The sequence below is a fragment of the Rhinolophus sinicus genome, linkage group LG07 (genome assembly GCF_036562045.2).
Source record: "Rhinolophus sinicus isolate RSC01 linkage group LG07, ASM3656204v1, whole genome shotgun sequence".
In the NCBI taxonomy this organism is placed as follows: domain Eukaryota; kingdom Metazoa; phylum Chordata; class Mammalia; order Chiroptera; family Rhinolophidae; genus Rhinolophus; species Rhinolophus sinicus.
The window spans coordinates 18,065,340-18,089,934 of NC_133757.1; the positions used below are offsets into that span (position 1 = coordinate 18,065,340).

Below are 24,595 nucleotides of genomic sequence, written 5' to 3' on the forward strand. Positions count from 1 at the left end.
AAGAAAGTTTGAGTTTTCCTAACTTAACCAGCAGCTCAGCTTTCCTGCTTCTATGCAGCCCTTTTGTTTCCCCTAAGGTAAAGCCCTTCTTAACTTCACTAAGGTTTGCACACTGAATCCACCTGGAGTTTGTGGGCTCAATCTGCAGAACACTGTGTGTGTCTAAGTTTGCAGAGCCCTGTGAGTGAGTGTCTGAGTCACAAAGACTGAGCTTCCAGGCAGCCGCGCACTGGTGCAGAGACGTCACCACTGCCTGCCAGATGGTTCTGCATGCTCAACCTCATGGCTGCCTCCAAGAGCGGAGCAGTCCTTCATATGCAATGAAGTGACCTGGAAACATGAAGCATGGATGAGGCTCTTCTCACAGATGCCACACTTTTCAAATTTAACGATTGAGGGGGAAAAAAAAAAAAAATACCTGATTACATTATCCTTTCTTTGCACTTTGATGATCAGAACTCATTTTTTATTAAAGCTCTCTCTAGAGCGCCAAGCCATGTACATGAACACAATTAAGTGGTAAGTCATCCTGTTTTTCGGTCTTACAACAGTCTCCTTGTTGGCAGCGTGTAACTTAACCACGCCATTTCCTAGCATTTGAGCCTTATAGGAGCAGGAATCAATCATGCAAGGTGCTGATCGTCGCAGTACAAGGCTGCCAGGAATTGGAATCCAGTTAAAGCAAAGAGTGTACAGGCTTCAGGGGGCACAGCAGACAGGATAAACTTTGAGTAGTGGGTGTGACTGGGAGAAATTTGTGCGTAATCTTTTATTTGTAGCCTATTTGCCAATTGCATTTTGAAGTTAGTCAGGTTGTTTTTTGTTTTTGTTGTTGCTTTTGTACACAAGGTTTAAAGATTTGAATCATTGTCTATTTGCACAGATAATTTAGTCTATCCTGTATACCAAAAACCACAACCACAATTCCTTTCAGATATGCCTTTCTAGATTATATGCATGCCAGGCTTCTGTAAGATTATATCTTCAATATTTCTAAAACCTAGTTGGATACATTTGTCCAGCTAAAGGAACATAGAAGACGCCACCTTAATATTTTCAGAGATATGAGCAAGAGTATGACAGCCACATTATTGATTGTGTTGTTGCCCTGATTCTTGGTCTTTACAGCAGTGACCTGGATTTTTTTTCTCTTTTTTAGCAGCTTAAAAAAAAAATCACACAATTATTATGCTACACTTTCTGGATGCCAGGAGTCTTGGCATGGCTTAGCTGGATCCTGTGCTTCAGAGTCTGTTACAAAGTTACAGTGTAGTTGTTTGCCAAGGCTGAGGTCTCATCTGAAAGCCTAACTGGGGACAAATCTGCTTCAAAACTTGTTGAGCTGTTGGCAGAATATAGTACCTTGAGTATTGTTGGACTAAGGAACTCAGTTCCCAGCTGACTACTGACTGGATACTTCCTTAAATCCCTTGTCTTTTTAAAAAAAATTATGATTACAATGTATGGGGGTGAGAGTGGCCAATAAAACTACACAGGTTTCAAGTGTACAATTCTATAATACATCATCTAGATATTGCATTACGTGTTCACCATCCAGAGTCAGTTCTTCTATCACCATATATTTGATCCTCTTTACGTTCTTCTACATCCCCTTCTCCCCTTACCCTCTGGTAACCACTAAACTGTTGTCCCTGTCTATGAGTTTTTGTTTCTTTTTAAATCCCTTGTCTTGTGGATTTCTGCAACATAGAAGCTCATCTCATCAAAGTAAATGAGCTTAGAGAGATTCTGCTAGCACAACAGGAGTCACAATGTTACATAGGCTAATCATGGAAGCGACATCACCTTTACCATATTCTGTGCTTACAGGCATGTTACTAGACTACATTGCAGGGGTGGGGGGATTATACAAGAACATAAATACCAGGAAATTGGGATAATTGAGGTGGAACTTCCTAGAGTCTGCCTGACACAACCATTATGCACTTTTTATTTTAGTTGTGCAGTTCAATTAATGTTGTAAACTACTGATTTAAAAGTATGAAAAGAGAGTTGTTGGCATAAAAATTATTTTATGCTTTGTAAAAACATGATAAAGACAAGTTGCTAAAGACAAAGGTTTTGAATTATGTATGAGCCAGACAATTGAAAACACCAATAATAACCTATGATTACACCTGCAGATTTTTTCACAAGTGCCTAATTTCTTATTGTACTTTAAAGAAATGGGAATTAGAAATATAAATGATCCATTATGGCTATGACTTATGCAATAAAGATAATGTAGACATTCTATCAGCCATACTCGAAAAGGTTATGTAACTGCATCAAAAACATGTACAACACCAAATGATTTAAACAAATTGACATGTTGGGTAAAAATTATAGGATCTACATATTGAATGCTAACTAGGAGAGATTACCTACTGAGATAAATGCTCCCCATCGACTTAAAAGAGTTAAAGACATTTGTCAGAAGACAAAATTGGATTAAAGAACAACTTTAAGAAAATATCAGAGTTGAGTCTAAATGAATATATTATTTACTTACAAAAACATAATGGCATAAAATCAGAACAAGTAGCATCCATGTTCAGAAATCCAAATAAGAAATCATATGGATTTGTTTTGGGTCTTAAAGTCTATAACATTTAAATGTTCACAGTTTTTAAATATTTGGAAACAAAATTTTCATTTTATAACACTGTAATTCTCATATTTCCAGGTTCTATTTGTTTTTGATTCTGCTTGTAAACCAAAGATACTTTTCTGGGCTCATCTCTTCCTTGGTGAAATTGAACAAATTCAGCAACAAACAGCTTACCTTTTCAATATTCTGCCTTGAAACTCCCTTGTATGATACTTTATGTTCCTAAGGTACACTTTCTCTCTTCACATTGTTGCAAATGTGTTGCTGTCTTTGTACCTCCTGTAACACTTTTCTTATTATCTATTGTTTTTCTCAGTGTAGTGCAATGTATGTTAGGTTTCCTTAGGGCATCACACAACTTTCAGTACTGATTTCTGTATTGGGCAATTATTATGACAATACTATTATCTAACAATCTACCTCAAAATTTAAAAACAACACTGTTCTTATGTTCATGGAACAGTCAGTTGACTAGAGTTCAGCTGATCTAGATCGGCCTGAGCTTCAGGCTATTGCTTCAATTCACGTCTACTCCCAGTGTGTTGGTTCAGAACTCCAGCTGAAAGTACAATAGCTATGGAACATGTTCTTCTCATGGGGGGGTCATTAACTCACAAGTGAAGAAGCCCACAGATGCAAACACATTTCAATCCTCTTCCTGTGTCATAACTGCTGGTATTCCATTAGCTATGCCACGTCACCTGGCAAAGTCCAAACTCAGCTGGGGGAAAAAGGAAGTGCTTATTCTGCCAACCCTGTGGCCATAGCAATGGGGTGGAAGTGTGAATATGTTACTGGTAGTAATAAAATAAAGACTAAATAATTAGTTTACCACTGTATTAGACCCAAACTGGGTCAATCAGAGTCCTTACCTTGGTAATGGAGACTAGGAAAACTGCCCTTGTCAATACAATCTATACATCTGTGGTGCAACCCAGTCTACAGTAAGATTTGGACAAGAGTCAATCTGAAGAAGGAGAAAAGATCAAGGCTGCTTTTGCCTCTTGGAAACACTTGCATCTTTATCATGCTATAATTTATTTTCAATGTTAGACTGCCTCAAGTGATTCAGTATAACCTGAAACCAAATGTGCCAACTAATGTAGAGCGACAGGCGTTACTAAGGCCAAAGTCTTGGATCAGATCCCTTAGAGACCATCATTCCAGCCCCAGGCTATCAGAATCCAGACTGCATGGTCTCTTTAGTCTCCTTTACTGCTAAAACTCTATGGAGGGAATCTCTGAGTGACCCCACTATTATGGGGAATTGGTGTCTTCCACACAATAGCAAGTGAAGACCACCCAAGAGTGAATTAATAATTAAAGATGCCACCAGGCCATTATTAGAAAAACAATTCAAAGTGCACAGTCCACAGTCAACACAAGTGAGTAGTTAAACATTCACTGAGTATATTCCTTCTGGGTCCAGTTCCAGCACACTGACTTCAGGGTTATTGAATTTTTCTTGTTTATATGTGTGAGAAAAAAGAAGAGTAAGCCATAGAATAAACAGGAAGCAAAACTAACTTACTTTATAGATTTAAACGGGCTTTCCACATAGCAATGACTGTATCTATAAAAACACTGCAGCCTGAGGTTGGGGCTGACTGAATCCTTTTATGATATAGATCTTGACTTGAAATCTTCTGCAGTTCTGTGCTAGGTGAGTTAGGGAGTCACTCACTGGGCATTCATCACATTACACCCAACAACTTAATGCAATATATACAGTGATGGTGGTTCTATTTCATCCTGGATTGGGCAGAGCACATTTTGCACTTTCTGAACACTCTCAGCCCCTGTGGCAAAGCCATGATGTCAGTGCCAGCTTAAAGGTGCTTACTAATGAATCTGAATCTGCCGTGTGTGTATATGAGTATATGATGGGGAAAAGTGCCCATTTGGTCTTGGCATTTTAGTTTGGGGTATATGGTTACAGCTACTGCTGAACTTCCAACATAGGACATCTAGAAAAGTTGCAACTCTAAGTTGCTGTTCTTATATGTCCCTTTCTGAGTGTCCTAATGTCTGTCCTAGAACCTCTTCCTCAACTCAACGTGAGCATGATGATAACAACTACGCTCCCACTTACATACATTCTAAGCCATCTGGTCTTCCTCTTGGAGACCTAATCACTCTCTGTGCACTCCCTTTTCATGTTTTAATACACTTTCCCCTAATAATGGAACATTATCTGAAACAGTCATGTTTCCCCCAAAAAATTCTAGCATTGCTTATTGGTACATGAACCACTGGAATTTCTAATTATCTTTTCCTGTTTTTCATACCTTAGAATGAAACAGCTTCTGAATAATACGTGATTTTTACCTATCATTTACCAGAGAATTTATTCACCCTTGTAATGTATTTCTCAACTTGGATTTAAATATCATAATTTTACCTACTACATGAGATAAAAGTCCTCTGAGAACCTCTTAAATTTCCCGAGATATATGCTGCAGTTGTTATCCTTAAGTAGTATTGTAAGCATTGTTTAACAATGCACTAACAGCTGTGAGGGGGGAAGTATATGCTTTTCTCAACAGGTTTACAGTTTAAACCAGGAAAAACATGTGTGTGTGTGTGTGTGTGTGTGTGTGTGTGTGTGTGTGTGTGTGTGTATGACCTGAGAAAAGCACAGAACGTAAATAGAAGGAATGACAGAATGTTGAGGAGAAGTGAAATGACATAGGGTTGTTTGATCTGTGTGGAGGGAAGTGTGTGTTTGCCCTTTGGAGCAGTGCTTTGGTGATTCAAGCAGGAGCAACCTAGTAGGGAAAGGCTTTGTTTACTCATTTTAAAACAGGTAGTTGTTAATAGCTCTAGTTAATTATTCCCAGATGTGCACACCTTGCCATAAGTAGGCATATTTTTATTATAAGCTGTAATCCACACAGTTATTTATTCAGCAGAATCATGCAGGGGTCCATAATGCAGTGGGCGCTGAGCAGGCACTAGGTGTGAGATAATGAACGGAAGAGACAAGATCTAGGTCCTCCTGGAGCTTACAGTTCAATGAGGGGCATATTTATACATTGTCTACTGTAAATATGTTTTTAATTATGCCTACTTTGGAGGAAAAGTGCTGGGTGGGGACTTATAACAAAATAAATGACCCAGTCTGAGTGTGAAAATTCAGGAAGGTTTTCTTAAGAATGTGACAATTAAGCAATGCTCCCAAAACTAAGTAGGAGAGAAAGAGGATAAAGAGAAGCAGTCAGTAAAATCCAAGAGAACTGTAGCATATGGAGACCCCCGAGGCCATGCAAAGGAGTGACACATTTGAAGAGGTCCATACTGGCCAGTGTGGCCAGAAAGCAGGTAAGATCAGCTAGAGGGGAGAGTGGAGAGACAGACAAGAGCCAGATAATTCAGTGTCCCGTTCATTATATTGGAATTTTTCAGTTTTGTCCCAAAAACGATGTGATCCATTAGATTTGTATTTTCTGGGATCTGGAAACTTTAGAGGTATACAAAATATAATGAGACTTAACTTGGAATCAAAGCATGACTAATTTTGGCTGATAAGGATAAAATAGTACTGTGAATATCTCTCCTTTTCAGATATTTCCCAAAAGCACCCTAAGAATTTTATCTGACACATGTATCTTTTAACATTTATCAGGAGAAACTGTCCTTGACTACCTAAACAGGCAGGATAGGGGAGAATCTGGTTCCAGAAGGGCTATTTCATGTTCTGTATGCCTGCTCTTATGTCATTACGTTCTCAAACCCACAGCTTTGAGAACTCACGGTTCAAAGAATATAGTCAGGGAAATGTGACGAGACAGTGAATTGAGTGGGAATGTGTGAGAAACTAATGTTTTTATTAAAACCTAGAGGAGAGTTAAGTTGTTTTACCTGCTGCCACTTCAAGGACCCCCGTAGTTGATATTTCCCATGTTATATATAAACAGGCCTATAAATATTAACTTGAAGTTAACCTGAGAATTCAAGAAACCCCTAGATGTTTCTAAAAACAGTGATTTGAGGATCATTTCCACTCAGAGAGCGTCAGGAATTCGGGAGAGAATTTTCCATTGATTCCACTGATGGTCCTACTTTCCAAGGTTCATTTAGAGGAGCTCTTTTTCTCTTCAGCCCACCTTTGCCTGATGTAGTCTGGCTCTGCCCACATCCTTTGTTCCCTGGTGTGTGCTTTGTCAGTACGGCTCCCTACACTTCCATGCTGCTGTGCCCTCACCCCATCCATCTGCCAAATGCTTCCTTTTCTGTTTTTGTTTCCCATTGATTTCTTTAAAAAGGTGAAATTTTCTCAAGAATTGAGCCCAGAGATATTATATCAAGAATAACTTTCTAACATTTAGTTCTATGATATGACAGAATGCGTTCCCGGGGGCAAGAGACCAATCCCTAGAGTTATTTAAAAATCAACTGGACAAAGTCATGGAGGAGGTGCTGACAGGAATCCCCTAATTCCAGCCACAAGAGAATTAAAAAGACAAAAATATCATAAAAAGATTTTTTTTTCTCTTCAGCTCAGTTTTTCCCTAGGCTGAACTCTGTAATTTTTGCTGAAATCAGCAATAGCAGTAGACAGCGGGAGTCTCTGCTTTTCTGATGCCAAATTAACCAAGAGCTGGGACAAAAGAAGGATGGGAGTACTAAGGAAAATCAATAACTATAAAAAAGTGGCCTGATATGAACAAAATTCTGAACTTGGGTTCTAATTCTACTTCTCCTTCTGATTCTGTGATCAAAGGAAAAAAATTGTGCGGAAACAGGTAGTATGTTCTGGTAATATCTTTGATAAACTTTTATGATGATATTTCACTTCCTAAAATTTCTATGTATCAGTTTGGTCAACAAAAAAGTATAATTAGCTTTAAATTAGTATCTGTTTTGCCATTTAAAGGTTAAGACGATTTCTGTCCTATCCACTTACTACAAGAGGTACTACGACAGTGATGATGACAACAGCTGTGATTATGATTATGGTACATACCAGCCTTAAAGAACTATCCAGAAAATTCCCCTAACCCAAAATATGTAAAATATGTGCATTGCCATTTTAGGACAACTATGTTCCTATTGTCATGGCTTTTCACTATAACATCAGAACAAAAATATATTCTTAAAATTCCCTGAACCTTTAACAAAAATCCCACTTTGGTTCCATAAGTCAGTAGCCCCACATAAATGCAATTCACAAATTACAAAGTACTTTCATAATCATCTGCTCATTTAAACCTCAGGACATCCCTGTGTGGTGTGTATTATTATTAATTTTATTTGATACATGACAAAAAACAATGTTCAGAAAGAGAAGTGGTTTGCTCAGAGTAAAAGTAAGTCCAAACTCAAATCAAGCTTAGATTGAGAAGCTCTGTACTCTTCTCTTCTATATGCCTGCCCTTCTCAAGTATTTCGGGGACCTCATACTCTAAAAATATTCAGACGACTAATTGTATATACTAGTTACACTTTCCTCCCTCCACTTCCTCCTCTCTACATTCTGTCCCAATACCACACAGATAAATATATACTGTACTTTAAGGAATGACTCAGAAAAAAAATAGAGACTTACTTATTTGCAAGTATTTTTGTTTTTCATTCATAGGGAAACAATCATGTAAATTCCTTTGAACTATATGCCTCTTGGTTAAAGTAATTAACCCTTTACCTCATCACCCCCAAAACTGGGTCTATTCGGTCTGCTCACTCTGCAGGATCCTCTGACCTCTAGTCTTCTTAACCAATTCCATCCACCTACCATGTCGGAGACTATAGCATGTTTCTCTGTGATTTGAGAAAAGAGTCTGTGAGTTCTCGTGAGACCACAAATAATTTTTGGTTAGTTTTAACAAGTAGGCAATGTGCATCTTCACTAAGTTGTTAGCAAGGGATACTTAAAACTAGTCAACGTATTTTATATATTAGGAGAGAGAGGGTAGATCATGAAAGGCCTTCTTATTTATGTTAGTACTGTATCCTAAAGGAAATGTAAAGCACCAGTATATATCAAACAACTAAGTAATTAAATTTGCATTATAGAAAGACCACTTATTGGATCTCTGGAGGATTGATTGGAAGAGTAGAGAAGCCGGAGTCAGGTACCTAACTCCAGAGGCTACTTAAATAGGCCAAATGAGAAGTAATGAGAGCAGAGAAAGCTAGAGAGGAAGCACTATTAAGGTGATTGAATCAATAGTACCTAATGAATACTTGGCTGTGGGAAATGATAGTAAAATATAAGATCAGGGATATTTTAAAGTAATTTGTGGTAATCTTAACTGAGATAATTTAAGCTAGATGATTCAATAACTTATTAAATTTAAGGGTGAGCAAATTGTCTACCTCCTGTAATTTCTGGGAAATGTGCAAATGAGTATATGAGTGTGATTCACCAGGGAGCTGTCTTAGTTGGCGAGGTAAGTTGATGAGTCATTATTATAAACAAATTCTAAGGCATCGTCATATTAAAGGTTGTCCAGGGATACTGTGTTTAGTCAGAGGAAGAGGGCTAGGAATGAGAATTTAAAATATATAAAAATAAAAGATTGAGAAAGAAATAGAAAGTAGGAAGTGAAACAAAAAGGAACAATTAGAAAATCAGAAGAAGATCCAGATGGCCACAGAAGTCAAGGAAGGAGATTGCGTCTCGGTCCTTTGGCTAAGATCACGTGTAGAAGTCAAGGAAGGAGAGCATGTCAAAGATAAATGGCCAATGATTATCAAATCTACAAAGTTCCAGTATTATACAGATTTTACATTTTCTAGTGAATTCAGAGTAGGAGTGTTTATTGATGATGTCTGCAAGTGAAGATAAGGGAAACTGTTAATGTAGGTAATGATGGTGAAACTGATTATAATGAACCATGGGGGGATGTGGAAGTGAGACAGAGAAATTGTGGAAATTTAAAAAAGTTAAGGTTAAAAACTAGATTTATGAGATGTTTAATTAATGCTATTTTTATAATATTAGAGACTTGTAGAACTGTACTTGTGCCCTAAGTGTAGTTGAAAGAACAACAAAATTAAAAGAGAAGCTAAAACAAAATTAAAAGAGAAGCTAATGCCTTGTTGGAATAATTAGCTTTAGACAGAAGTGTAAATTTCTATGCCTTTGGCATTGTAGACATAGATGGATTATAAGCAGGGACCGAGGAAGCAGGACATTCTGAATTGTTCCAAAAGCAGGATGTGAGGGAGTAAGTCTATGGCACAGAACAAGTAGAAAGGTTTAGAATAGATAATGAGCAGAATGAAGAGGAATTATAAATGTGCTCTCCCACTGTTCATTCTTTTGAATATTCTAATACCTGGCTTGAAATATTGAAGCATGGTAGTAGATAACCATTCAGATTTAAAAGGTAATTGTAACATCATGAGAATAAAACACTACGATCCTCTCAAATTAAAAAAAAAAAAAAAACTAAAACAAACGAACAAAGAAACATACCAACTGTTCACTGACCCTAATTCCAAGTAACAGAACAACTGGTTATAAACCAGCCCCTCTTAATCAATGGCACCCCTACTTCAGTACCCACGCTTCAGATAGGGCAGGATGATGGTGAGGCAAGTGAGGCACCCACGTCAAACACAAAATTTAAGGAGGCACCAAGTAACTCGATAATCAAGATAATATTATAAAGCAATATCTTAAAAAATCAAAAGTAATGCAACAACAACAAAAAATGATGTACTGAACAAAATAAAATTTTAATGAAAGATAGGTGCCAGCCCTACAGCACATGACACCACTGTCTCCTTCTCTTCATCCTAATTTCCACCCTGCTTCTAAAAGTCAAGCCAATCTTTAAACCACCCATCCACAACTGTGCTTCTAAACGTCAGCTAATCCCTGAACCCAGGCTTCCTGAAAATACTATATAAAATTGGCCCACTGCTTTTTCCTAAATGACAGTCCTGCAACCAAAGTTGTCCTTTGCTTAGCAAGCAATAAATAGAGCTTTGTTTCAGATAGATTTGATTGCTGATCTTTTTTCTCAATCCAAGAATAATAGCAGGACATCTATATTTTCTGTGCTGGAGAAGGGTTCCTAACCAAATCTTACCATTAGTATACTCTGAGACTTTGCTGAAAATTGTCCTCTCCAGGTATCTTTTACTTGCATTATGCAGGCACTTAAGATATACATACATATATATATATATATATATATATATATATATATATATATATACACACACACACACATATACATATGTGTATATATGCATATATGTATATATGTATATATATGTATATACATGTATAAGTATATATGTATATATATGCATATATATATCTTAATATATATTTCATTCTTTTGGATATTTTTATGGAGAGGGTTATTACAAGAACTCACAGAAATAAACTTGAGGTTGCTTTGGTCACTGCCTTTAACCATGAGGGATACAGCAAGCCTTGGAGAAAGCCCAAAGAAATAATCCTGCTTCTTTCATGACAGCCAAAGTACTGGTGACTTTCTTTCCTTTATCTTTTAATATCAAAGATAGGAAAATTTAATGTGAAGAATTTCCCTGATAATTCTCTCTCAAAAAAGTGTAAGTTAACCTTTGAGGACTTATCTCTAAATATGACACATACTCAGTTACTTTATTTTAAACAAAACAAAACTAACCAACATTTTGGGAATGATGCATTATTGTGAATTTATGTCAATCATTGTTGGGATGTTTTACTAGCTTGGGATGTTAGTAAAAAAGGAATTCATCAAGTGCCAATAATGCTCAATGTTGTGATCTTTATTGAGATTTTCTTTTAATCATTATATTAATTCTGTGAGGCAGATACTATTACTATTCCATTTCACAGATGAGAAAACTGAGAAGAGAATGGTGCAAGTTTGAACAGCTATGATATAGAAAAGCCAAGATTTCAACACAGCACATCTCTCTCTCTCTGGAACCCTTAGCACACATTCCTTAGCACCATAGTATCTTGATTATAAAGTTAATCACATCAAATCATATATTTTTTAAATTAAATGAAACAGAGAGCAACAAATTTTAAACAAATTTAGTAGTTGGTCATAGCAATATGGCTCCACAATGGCAAATCATGAATGTTATTGTAAATAAGTCTTTTGATGATGGTACTATGAAAAAACACAGTAAGTTATTACTGTGAATTTAATAAATTAGCGATCATGAATATACATCTCAAGGATGATTAAAAATATCACTTTAATATTATGTAAATAAGTACTTGTGGCTTAGGATGAAATCTTTAGTATTCATATTGTATACTGATGTAAAAAGTGATTTGTCTCAAACAACTTCACTTTAGAAAACTCCACTCTTTTTGTGTGTGCAGTATGTGACTTAAAAAGTCTCGAAGACTGAAGATGGCTGCGAAGAGTTTGAATGTCCACCTATACTTGCTATTCATTTGTCGTGGTCAGCTGGTTTATAGTAGCAGCTGCTTTGTTGTGCTGGTTCTTGTCTTAAAAGTCTTTATTATATATTTTCTCATTGTGAAATGAGAAAGTATTTGAACATATTTTTTTATACTTCCCACAAAGAAAATGTGCTTGTGTCACATTGCTACTCAGATAAGGAGCATCCTTCTTTAGGAAAGATTGAGGCAACATCATCTGAGAGACAATTGGCCTTGCTCTGCTCTGATGTGCATGTTTTGCCCTGACGCCATCATCTGTGGCCATGTTAAAGGGCTTGGTTTCCCTTTGGATGCACTGAAACATGAGGCTGTGGGCAAGACAATCACCTGGGACTTCACGGACACCTCCGCAGTCTGATCGCAAATCCCCACATAGACTAAACACAGGTACTATCATCTATTCAATTCCTTTTCCATAGAGGATATAACAGAGCTTTTCATTTCTTTCACTCAACTATTAGCATTAGAAAATACCATAGGAAGGGTGGTACTTAGAGTAATACCTAAATATATTATATTTTCTACCCTAGAAAGCCTTAGAACAGACCAGTTCTATGAATGTGAGGTGCTTATCACAACAGTCAGCAACCCCACCATGATTTTTGCTTGCTCTAAATGTTGTCAGACCCTAGTCTCACACTCATGATGTATTCCACTCTTTATTGATGTGCTTCATGAATAAGGGAAAAGGGAAGCCAGCAATTGGATCATCCAGTATCCAATACTAATGATATTTCCCATATCCTCCAAAACTCCAGGCTCTAGCTACATGAATCTTACATCCCTGATAATCTTTCCCAGACTTAAGTAATGGAAGTCAGAAAACGCCACTCAGATCTACTTGTCTTTCTCTCATAGTCTCTGTATTCTGCAACTGACTGGCTAATAGGGGAATTATGGAACAGCAGCAAGAGAACCAGTATTGTAAAGAGTCATCTTGAGGTCTAATCTTCCCTCTTGCTTTGTAACTTTGGGTAAGGTAATTCACCTCACAGATATTATTTTTCTCTTCTGTAAAAGGAAGAGGTTGAATCACAAAACCTCAAAGTTACCTTCAAGGTAAAAAAATATCTAAGTCTATGATTACATAAATATTGGTAAATTTAATTTTTCTCACAAGTTTTGCTAAAGGAAGGTTGGCACCTTAATTATGGCTGGGACATCAGTGCTCTATTTCAGTGTCACTACTACTGACATGACAGACAGCTACTTAACATCCGTATTAATGTCTCATTGATTTATTTGTGTGCATAAAGTCAGCAAATCTCAGGCACCTGGGATTAAAAGAAGAGGATGGCTTTATGTGTCAGAAAATCAAGGGATCAAGTCTAGGCTGTGTCACAGATCGGGTACTTAAGTCCCTTCACCTATCTATGCCTCAGTTTTTACATCCATAAAGTCAGGATAGTTATAACTACCCCGAATATTGTCATGAGGATTACATGAGGTAATATGGGTAAAGAATGGAGTACAGTGCCTGGACCACATTGCCATAACAACCTAATTTTCTTTGTGCCCTTCCTTCATACTGAAATTGGCCAAGTCTACAATATCAATAACTTATCTAGTTCTCAAATAAAAGTCTTGTCAAAAATCTGGGCTGAACGAACATCTCTTCTTCCTGACTTCTCTGTCTCAGGATGCAGAGACATGAAATCATTGAAAAACACTAACAATGTCCCTTCCCCAACATGCATAGACAGTAAAATAAATGACTTTTAATGTTTTCCATGAAATACTATACATTAATTACCTTTGCTTTGGGGGATAATATTGTCCTCTCAACTCCTGTTTCTTTACCTGTGCACTGACTTTCTCGTTAAATAGACCTGAGGTTCAGTTTCCTTTGAATATGTTACTATTAAGAATAGTCATTAAATGTAGGGAATAGCATAAGGAATATAGTCAATAATATTATAATAACTATGGTGTCAGATGGGTGCTAGGTTTATCGGGGTGATAGATAGGAAGTAGTTGGGGGGATGGGTGAAAGGGGTGAAGGGATTAAGAAATACAAATTTGTAGTTATAAAATAGTCATGGGGATGTAAAGTAAAGCATAATTAATAATGTGGCAATAACTATGGATAGTGCCAGATGGATACTAGACTAGTCAGGGGGATCACTTTGTAAATTATGTAAGTGTCTAAGAACTACGCTGTACACCTGAAATTAATATAAAATAATACTGAATGTCAACTATAATTGAAAAAATAAAAAAGAGGGGAAAAGGTGAAGGGGAATAAGAGCTTCAAAGTTCCAGGTATAAAACTGATAAGTCTTGGAGCTGCAATGTACAGCATAGGAAACATAGTCAATAACACTGTGATATTGTGGTATGGTGTCAGATGGTTGCTGGACTTATCGTGGTGATCACTTCTTTAGCGTAGGGAATATAATCAATAATATGGTAATAACTATGTATAGTGCCAGATGGGTACTGTGGAATAACTATGATGTACACCTGAAACTAATATAATATTTTATGCAAGCTATATTTTAATAAAAATATTTTTTAAAAAGGATATTCATTGAATCATTTTTATTGCATCGGATGTTTCTTAGTTACCCATTATGTGGTAGCCTCTGTGCTAGATGATGGGAGTTTCATGGACCTTATTATGTTCTCTAGACCAGCAGGAGAGAACAATGAGTACCAATATATTGCACTGACATGTATTATATGTTTCTCCCACCCTATCCTCATCCCAGCAGGAGTATTAATGGCAAGGGAAAAATGACCCAGCCACTTTAGTTGCAGTACATTGTACCTCTCCTCAAGCTTACCAAAGAAAGTCATTACCTGTTTCCATATTTTCTCCCTGTCCATAAAATATATCTGCAATAAATTCAGAATGGAAACTGTAGAAATAAGTTGTATTTGCAAACATTTGGTTATTAAAGGTATCACAATCTTCAGGCAAATCTTGGGAGAACAATCAGTGATGCTAAGACAAAGATTCAGATAACTTTGTGTTTTTTGTTTTGTCTTGTTCTCCCTTGTTCCCATGTATCCCCTTGTATCTTGGTAGTTTGTTCTCTCCTCTCACCTCCCAGCTGTGTCCATATGGGCACAGATGGTTATTAAGGCCACCAAAATCCTAGGTAACCATCCTGACCAGCATTAACAGAAGGTGACCCAGTGCTGTCTTGACCATAATTTGCAATTATTTTAAATTTGGGTTTTGGTTCTAAGTATATCTCCATTCTTTTGCTTTAGAATATAGTGTTTGTTTGTTCCTGTATGAGCAGCTTGAGGTTGTGCATTAGGTTTTTCACAATACCTATATTCTTATTCTGTTGACAAGCAATTATATGATTTCTCTCAAAGAGTCTCTTTGGGAGATTATAATAAATTCTGACATATGCATAATTTGTTAAAATTATTATTCATATTTTATTATTCATAATTTCCCTGATCCAATATTCTGTGAGACGGAGAGAATAGTCAACATTATCTTGTGGTATTGAGGAAGATCATTATTCAACCATTATTTATTAAATATCTACTAGCAAATTCATGATGGGTGATATGGATCGTATAGAATCAACATTAAGCAAGGCACACTTTCTATTTTTAAGACACTTACATCTGATAGGGCCAGCAGGCATGTAGACAAAAAAAAAAACACAAGAATGTGATTAATGAATGAAACTTATTACCACCATAATGAGTTGTCATTATTATTATTGAAGACATTTTATAGTCAGCTCTAACTAAAAGAGCCAGTAAAGGTCTAATGGGGGATTGCTTGAGCAAAGACTTGAAGGAAGAGAAAGAATATACTAAGTGGACCTTAGGGAAAAGGGAGAAATGATTTTCCTGCAAAGTGAACAGCTTGTTCAGAGGTATGGCAGCATTAAGTAGTTTGTAGCATAATGTCTTTAATGGAACATTATGGTGGGGGTAATAAGACTTCTCAAGGGTCATGTGATTTTTAATGACATGGCTTAGGGTCAAGTTAAGTGCTTTTTCCATAGCATCTTTCTCCCTAGTTCTAAGTATCTGGGCTCTGCCTAATACACTGAACTTCCTGAAAGGAATGTTGCCCAACAGCTGGGTACTCAGAAAAAATAATCTTTGATATTCTTGATTTCAAGCCACATTTCCGTGGGTGAATTTCTTTCTACATAGTGGCAAAATGAAACAATTTTTATCAGAGTAATAACATTGTAAGAACAATCAAATGCAATTAAAATGAAAATGCACGATTTTAACCTGGGTTTCTGCTCTTAAATTGTATGTTTAAGTTAAATGACTTTTTGATAACCTGGAATCTATGAAGTTTGAATATGGTTAAGTTTAGCAATTCATCTTATCCCTACCCCCAAATTCAAAAGGAAGGAAACCAGCCCTCTTTTTAAAAATCAGATCACATGCCCACTAAGCTTGGGTTAAAGTAATGAAGGACAGGCAATTTATAAATAAGTATATTTAAGATATTACTCAGCCATAAGAAAAGAATAAATACTGCCATTTGCAACAGCATGGATGGATCTTGAGATTATCATGCTAAGCAAAGTAAGTCAGAAAAAGTCAAGAACAGTGTGATTTCACTCATATGTGGGATATAAAACTGAAAGCAACAAATGAAGAAGACAAACAAACACGCAAAGACTCATAGACACAGACAACAATTTACTGGTTACCAGAGGGTAAGGGAGTGGTGGTGAGATGGGGAGGTAGGAGAGGATAGAGGGAGTCAAATATATGGCGACAGAAGATTTGATTTTGGTTGGTGAAAACACAATGCAATACATAGATGATGTACACACTTGAAATCTATATAGTTTTACTAACCAATGTCACCACAATAAATTTAATAAAAAATGATAAAATAAAATATTATCACTGATGGGCCAAAACTGGACTTGTAAAAGAATGTGTAAACAACCTTTTTTTAACAAGGATTTCACAATTTAGTTTTTTTCTCACTTTTCTGAAACAGAGTAAATAGAATACTCTCTTTCCTGTTGTTCATGTTCCCGTTCCAGCTGCTTTGACAATTCACATAATTATTTTATGAGGGACAACATCTGCTAGACTCGTGAATAGGGCCACAACAATTGTTCTGAAGGTTCATTTGAATATCTGATACTGGTTTTGTTTTTGATGTTTAAAGATTGTATGTTTACATGGAATGGTTTGGGAGGTAGCTAATGGAGCCCAGAGTCGTACAAGCACAAGTTTCATCATATCACTGACAGCAACAACCCTGGTTGGATCCCAGGTTTCCTTCTATCCATGGTAAATGCAGTGAGCATTCCTGGTGGTTGATGACTTACTGTAATTGAGCAGCTATGTACACATTCTGTGCAGAACCAAATGAGAGACAACAGTAAGGCTTTTTGACAATGTACGCCATCAAACTGGGATCCAGTGTCTCCTTCCTGACTTCACACTCTTCATGTGTCTGTGGAAAACAAACAGAACTTTGCTCCCCAAACTGGAAGACTGATGGAATGACTGATACCTAATAAACTATTTTTTCCCAATGAAGAGGCCTGAGACTACTATATTGATAATACTGAAAACTAAAGTCATCTATTGAACTATGGGTCTACACTGTGTACATGCACTGAGGTGACCTTAACTATGGTAATTTAAGACTCATAAGCTTGCTGGCCAATGACATGTTCTGTGATGTGACCCAACAATCTCTGAGGGAGAAAAGGAAAGCCACTCCTAGAAATATTTCTCTGGATTTTTGATGTAAATAACAAAGTGAATCCATTGGAGTTCAAGTCATACATGGCCTATACGCTCTTATTCTAACTGAGCTTCGGACAAAATGACTGTCTGATAACAGAAACGACATAGGCATTAGGGATTGAATGTTAAGAATTGTATTCTTCTAACAGCTTCCTATAAAACAAATATCTACTATGATCTATTTTAACCTATTAAGATAAACACTGAAACCATATTTAAAAAGAGATGGAAGCCAATAATAATAATTTTTCTTAACATTGATACTACACCCACAATTACACAGAGCACCTCATGGATATCATCTTATTTAATTCTCATAACAACTCTAAACTCTTTTTCTTTTTCTTCTTCTTTTTTTTAAAGAGACCACATTCTTTAGAGTAGTTTTAGGTTTAGAGCAAAATAGAGAGTACAGAGACTTCCTGTGTATCCTCTCCTCTCCCCCTCTTGACAGGGTCTTTTGAGAGTAGAAACTTGTAATTTTATTGAAGTCCAGCTTATCAATTACTTCTTTCATGAATCATGCTTTGGTATCATATCTAAAAATTCATCACCAAACCCAAACAACAACTTTTTAAAATAGTTTTTGCTGCCAATGATTTACAGAGGAGAAAACTTAGAAACTTACAGATCAATAATAATCTGCCCAAGAACTGGTAGAGTCAGAACTTGGACCCAGATGCACCTGACCACAAAGCCTCTGCTCTTAGTCACAGGCTAACCTAGTTTCACAGAGGGTGTGTTCCATATAGTTTCAGTTTGTAATTTGAAGTTGTTTTATTTCAAATAAATCCAGCATTGTGTGGCATAGCAAGTCATTGGATTGACAATTTCATGGATGGGAAGTTTTCTCTTCATCTCCCAGCTGTTTGCTAAGATCCTGGGACACAGTTCACAGGCCTCTCCCCTCCTGTCTCAGCAACAATGAGGTCATTTCTGGATCTGAAATAATTCTGAGCTTCCTAATTAGAGAATTTCAAGACTGGAAGGAAGAAAAGCGCTTTTCTTTTTTTTTTCTCTCTTTTTTTTTTTTTTTTTCCTTCTGACGTGGTCAGACTAAATTTGTATTGATGGTTTGGACTCCAGTATCCTAAGTCTCATCAGAAGATAGAAATCTGAAACTAAGGATTCTGAAACCACCAGGCTGATTTTAAATTCAAATAAGAAAACGCTTCTTAGACAAAAATGGGACATGTTGGTACAGCCATCGGGAGAAATGAAGACTGACAGTTTAATTTCTCTAAATACAGTAAGCAAAAGGATGTCAGCTTCATTGATCGGTGGGGTTGCCTGGGTTGAGTGTAATAGACTATGGCGGAAAAATATAATATTAAAATATGTCTTTATAAGATTTTACATGGGGAAACAGGAGGGACTCTTCTGGGTAAGTGTTTTGCAGGCTATATTTTGCTTCTTACCCTGGTCCCAATTTTTACAGCAGGCTAAAAAGGGTCGATTTATTTATTAATAGCTAAAACTCTAAAATGATGCTTTCTGTTTGTCAAAGTGGTCCTTGCATCTCCTGTACATCAGCCATTTAGGTACCTGTCACTCGTTGAGACAATCTGCCTTAAGGACTATATTACTGAAATGAATTTCTAGGCCCACGATGGGGCCGCTCTCCTGCCTGGGTGCCATGTCAGCAAACAGAAACTTAGAGAACTTTCATGTCCTATAAATTCTTCACTCTGAGCCTCACGTATATAAAAGCTATTCAATGAAGCAATCGGCCCTGTTTCTTCAGTTTCTCTTTCTCTCTCTCCACCCTTACTCCTGTCTCTCCCACCCTGCTTCTCTCCTTTCTTCCTTTCTTTCATTCTCTTCCTCTTTATCAGTGTCTTAATTTGTACCATTAGTCTCTTCACAGAAAGACAAATTTTCTCTAATCACTCCAAATGAAGAAGCTGGAAGAGTTAGGGGAAAAAATGAACAAACAAACAAACAAAGAAAGAAAACCTTCCAAAGGGATAAATTGCATGCCAGGTTATATGAGTAATGGTTAAGGTAATGTTTCAGAGGGGCTGTTTTCTGCCTGTGCTAAAGTGGGAGAAATTATAAAGAGTTGTTTCAACCCTTTATTCTGTAAATGGATGCCATTTATTCACTGTGTCTACTAATCTTGGTGTGGCTGAAAGCGGGACTTCACGATGATGTCTGCAACCACAAATCTGAATCTGTAGCTAACTGAGTCAGAGACTTTTCTGAGGTGAAGGGATGTTTTAACAAGTCTGGACATCTCAGAAAATGGGGACACTCTTTGCCCTACTAATATCTTTCTCACAACACGGAATTCTTGCCTTTGTTTCTAACTTGGAAAGAAAAGGAGAGGAGATTAGTGGAAAGGAAGAGTTAAAATATGAAGGAATTATTTTCCTTTCTGTGTTAACCTTACCTTCTTTGAAGCCCGAATGTAGTAAATTCTAGTTATCTTCTTTTGTAACCTGAATCTACTTGATGGTGCTGTTTTGAGAAGTTCGGGGAATTATTTATTTTTTAACAGATGAATTAGTTCCTAATGAAAATCTCTTCTGATTTGCATTGGAGTGGAGTGATCATGTTTGACTCGCGTCCCCTAATACCTACTATGCTGTTTAGTCTGTAGTAGTTTCCCAATAAATGTTTATTAAACTGCTAAATGAATGTATTGACTACTTATTTAATGGTTTGTTAGCATTCTGTAGCTGGCTAACAAATTATCACAAACTAAGTTATTTCAACAATACTCATTTATTGTCTTACATTTTCTTTGGATTAGGAGTCTAGGTGCAGATTAGCTGGGTATTCTGCTCAAGGTATCTCCAGGCTGAAATCAAGATGTTGGCCCTGGATTCGATTCTCATCTGAGGCTCAGGATCCTTTTCCAAACTCACAGATTGCTGGCAAAATTCATTGTCTTGTATTACTGAGACCCTGTTTTCTTGCTAGCTGTCCGTCACGGCTAGCTAGCTCTCAGCTTCTAGAAGCTGACCTCAATTGCTTGCCTCACGGCTCCATAGGCAGTTCACAAGAAGGCTATTTGCTTTCTTCCAGTCAGCAGGATTGCATGTCTCTGGCTTCTTAATTCCTCTCCAGTTGGCTACAAGGAGGTCTTATATAATATAAAATAATCATGGGAATGACTTTCCCATTGCTGTTTGCACAACCGAATCAACATAATCAAGAAAGTAACTGTCCCATTGGATTCACAGGTTCTGCCTCCAAAAGGGCTGGGAAACGGGGAGCCATCTAAGAAGTCTGCCAACCACAAGTGGGAGCTGTCCACCCTCTCTCATGACGAGGAATACTTATGTTTGCTTTATATATAAAATTCATATGTCTTATTTAAGACATGGCCAGGTTTGAATTAGGCATCATGCTAAGTCTATTTCCTATATATTTTAACAGCTCTCTTTGTTATTAGTATGGAAGGTAAAAATGATCACCTCACCCTAGAACAGGCAGGCTGAACTTACCCAAATATGCACAGAAATCTTTTCCATAAAGAGCTCTATGTTTATGCACAGTCAGTACTAATTATTATATATTAAAAAGTAGAACAGGCAGTGTTTACCAAACGGTGAAGTAGATTAAACCATTCACAACCTCACTACACCTGTGAGTGGATCACAGAATTGGACACCTGAACAAAGCTAGGTCAGTATGAGTCTCTTTCTCCCAAAATTTGAATTATGTGAGTCTACATTGGAACTTGAACTTAAAGGACATGTATACTTTAGAGAGTCCAGGCCACGTCAGATTTATGATGTTCCACAGGAAAAAACATGTGTAAGGAAAGAATAAAGATAAGGAACAAAGGGAGGAAAAGAGAAAGAAAGAGAAAGGAAGAAGCAGCTTAGATTCTTGAAGCCTCTCTGATCTTGGTTTAAATCCTTCATAAAATTCACAAATCCTTGGATTACAGAAGATATCCTTTTGTTTTTCTAATTCTTTCCTCTTACTTGTTTAATCAGATTTGACTAGTCAGTTAGTTTGAACAAAAGAGGATTTCCCAAACAGAGGCACTAATCTTTATGGTTCCAACCATACTTAGAATAGGAATTCTGAGAACAGACTAGGCTAGAAGAGTCAAGGTAGGACTTAAGTTGGTCCTGAAATAATGAGGGATATTTGAGAGGCAGAGGAGGACAAGTGGCATTGCAATTGGTGTGAACAGTGTGACCAAAGGCAAAGAGACAGTGACGTACATGTTGTGTGTGGAGACCAAGGCACCAACCTGGTTTACGTAGAGGCTTCATATCTTATGTTTGTGACACATTCAGGCCCAGATAGCAGAAATGCTCCTTTTGTGGATGATCAGAAGGATCTTTTCTTATTAACTTCAAACTGTCAGGTTTGCAACAATGAGAGTCCTCATTTCTAACTGATAGTCTCCCATGCATTTAATCGAACTTGTTTTGTAAAATGTTATAACAAAAATGAGGAAATCTTGTATGGTCAAAAATCACACGTACTTTGGAGGGCAGTTAGACCACAGCTCAACACTAGACTCCATCCCTTGCCAGCTGTATAATTCTGAGCAAGTAACTCAGTCTCTCTGCGTTTCAAGTTTCTCATCTATAAACTACAGAAATAATGCCTAATTCACACGGCTAATATGAGAATGAGATAAAACTATTCACATACAATGATGACAGAGTCACTTAAGATTCATGATGGATGTGGTTTCCTTCCCTACTCCATCTATTGTATCTGCAGTATTGCCACGTCAGCAGTAAGCCAAGATGATGATGAGTTATTGTCATAACTAATGGAGACAAACTATGATCCAAGAGCTTTGCTAAATGCCTTATCTCATTTAATTCTCACAACAACCTCAAGAAAAGAAAAAAAAATACAGTACAGGGTTATCTCTATAAAGATTTCCTATTGTGCTTACCTCTGGAATTACTTCCAGCTTGCTATCGATTCTGGATAAGTGAGTGTGTCTCTGAACTCTGAAATGGAGTTCGATTCTGTCATGAAAACAAATGCTGTCCCTCAAACCTAGGCTGGCTTAATGAAAATCAAGCATCACTTTCAGAACGTGTGTTTATTCTCAGGGGAAGTGTTCTGTGTATGTGGGGAGCAGGGGCCGGAGGCAGGGGCGTTCATAAAGCATGACTGACAATGCTTGTACTCCAGAATCTGAGAAGAAAGAAAGGGTTGGGCTCCAGGTATAGCTTTACCCCAATTAGATTATTTCTGTGACTCTTGGGCAGGTCACTTGGCCTTTCTGACTTAGACTTTCTTCATTTCTCATAGATAATGAATTTCATGATATGCAACATAATGAAGTTCAATGTTGTTAAATCATGGTTCAGTGTCCAGGCCCCATCTCAGACCAATTAAATCAGGCTTTCTAGAGGGTGAATCCCAGAGAGTTGTTTTTAAAAAGTGTGCAAGTGATTTAAATGTGCAACCAGGTATGAGATCACTGAAATAGATGATTTTTAATACCCAGCCCCTTTCTAAGATTCTAGGTCCCAAATACCAGTTACCAGAAAGAATGAGTAGGGACACTATTGTTGGAACTGAAAGGGGTTAATGAAAATGGTGTGTTCCAAATAAAAGTCATAGTAGCCTAGTTAGGTTGGGGAACTATTTGTAGCACTGAGTCCAACTTAGTGAAAATAATTTTGAGATAAAAGATGATATTGATAATAAATTTAAAGGTGGTTCAGGTGACAGATGAGTTTAAGTCATCTATTCAATAAATGTTTTTGACCATCTACTATGTGCAAACCCCTATTGGGCCTCCCAGTAAGAATAGAGATAAATTAGACATGGATCCTACCCATGAAGCATTTGACATTTGTTGGTGATTTGTTATGAGCTTAAGAGAGGTGCTAACATTTCTTTATGTGGGTGTCTGAAAGTGCTTCATGGAGAGAGAAAGATTTGAGTTGAACCTATAAGAATAGATGGAGACATGCGCCTACTACGTGGAACACAGGGTTGGGGAGATGGTTAGAAGCATCTAACTATACTTTTCACTTTTTACTTAGGAGTACTGAATTTTGCAGGTCGCCTAATGCTGATTTATAACGCTGTTATTAATTAAGCTGTCCGGCCCCATTCCTATGCCCTTTGCCTCTTTTCTATCTTCAAGAGTGAGCTGAGGCTTCCTCCTCCAGGAAACCTGACTGTAATACCGTGTTTCCCCGAAAATAAGACCTAGCGGGACAATCAGCTCTAATGCGTCTTTTGGAGCACAAATTAATATATAACATTACATAACATAATACTGGGTCTTATATTAATTTTTGCTCCAAAAGACACATTAGAGTTGATTGTCTGGGTAAGTCTTGTTTTCGGGGAAACACAGTAGCTGCTCTGGTCTGTGTCTACCATAAGTCGCTGTGCCTATCTCCACCATGATATTTACAAAGTAACATCCTAACCAGGTTTTTTGTGTGGGTGTTTTTTTTTGTGTGTTGTTGTTTAGTTTTGTTTTATTATCTAACCAGGTTTTGATGTCTTCAAAGTAGGAACCTTGTTCCAAACTTTCATTTACAAGGTTGTGCCTGCCTATTATATGATCTGGTTTAAACTAGGCCATAAATCACTGTCAGAATGAACTGTAAAACTTAAGTGATTGTTTTTAATATAAGTTGTAACGATCCAATCCCTAGTTGATTTTTCAAAAATTATTTTTTTTTTTTTGGGGGGGTTACACTTAAAATAAAACCCACCACCAAATTTTAAGTTCTTTGCAGGTAGAATTTGTTGTGTTCTTGCCTTAGCCTACAAAGACCGATGTGATTTGTCTTCTGAACGTTTTTCTACTATTGTCTCACACCCTTCTTCCTGTTTTTCCTCTGTACCATCCACACTGTTCTCCTTTCTTCTCTAAGATGTGAAGCTTGTTTCCTTCTTCGGATCCTTGTACTTGCTTGAAGAGT

The 24,595-nt window shown here is 37.1% G+C and overlaps 1 protein-coding gene across 1 annotated transcript in view; it reads left to right on the top strand.

The window, feature by feature from the left end:
* The first annotated feature begins 5,856 nt into the window (after positions 1-5,856).
* The window catches only part of LOC141572785 (uncharacterized), a 42,608-nt gene continuing 23,869 nt past the window's right edge, over positions 5,857-24,595 (top strand). Inside the window, exon 1 of the mRNA XM_074338667.1 lies at positions 5,857-5,932. Coding sequence (XP_074194768.1) covers positions 5,857-5,932 — 76 coding nt within the window. The remainder of the gene's footprint in view (positions 5,933-24,595) is intronic.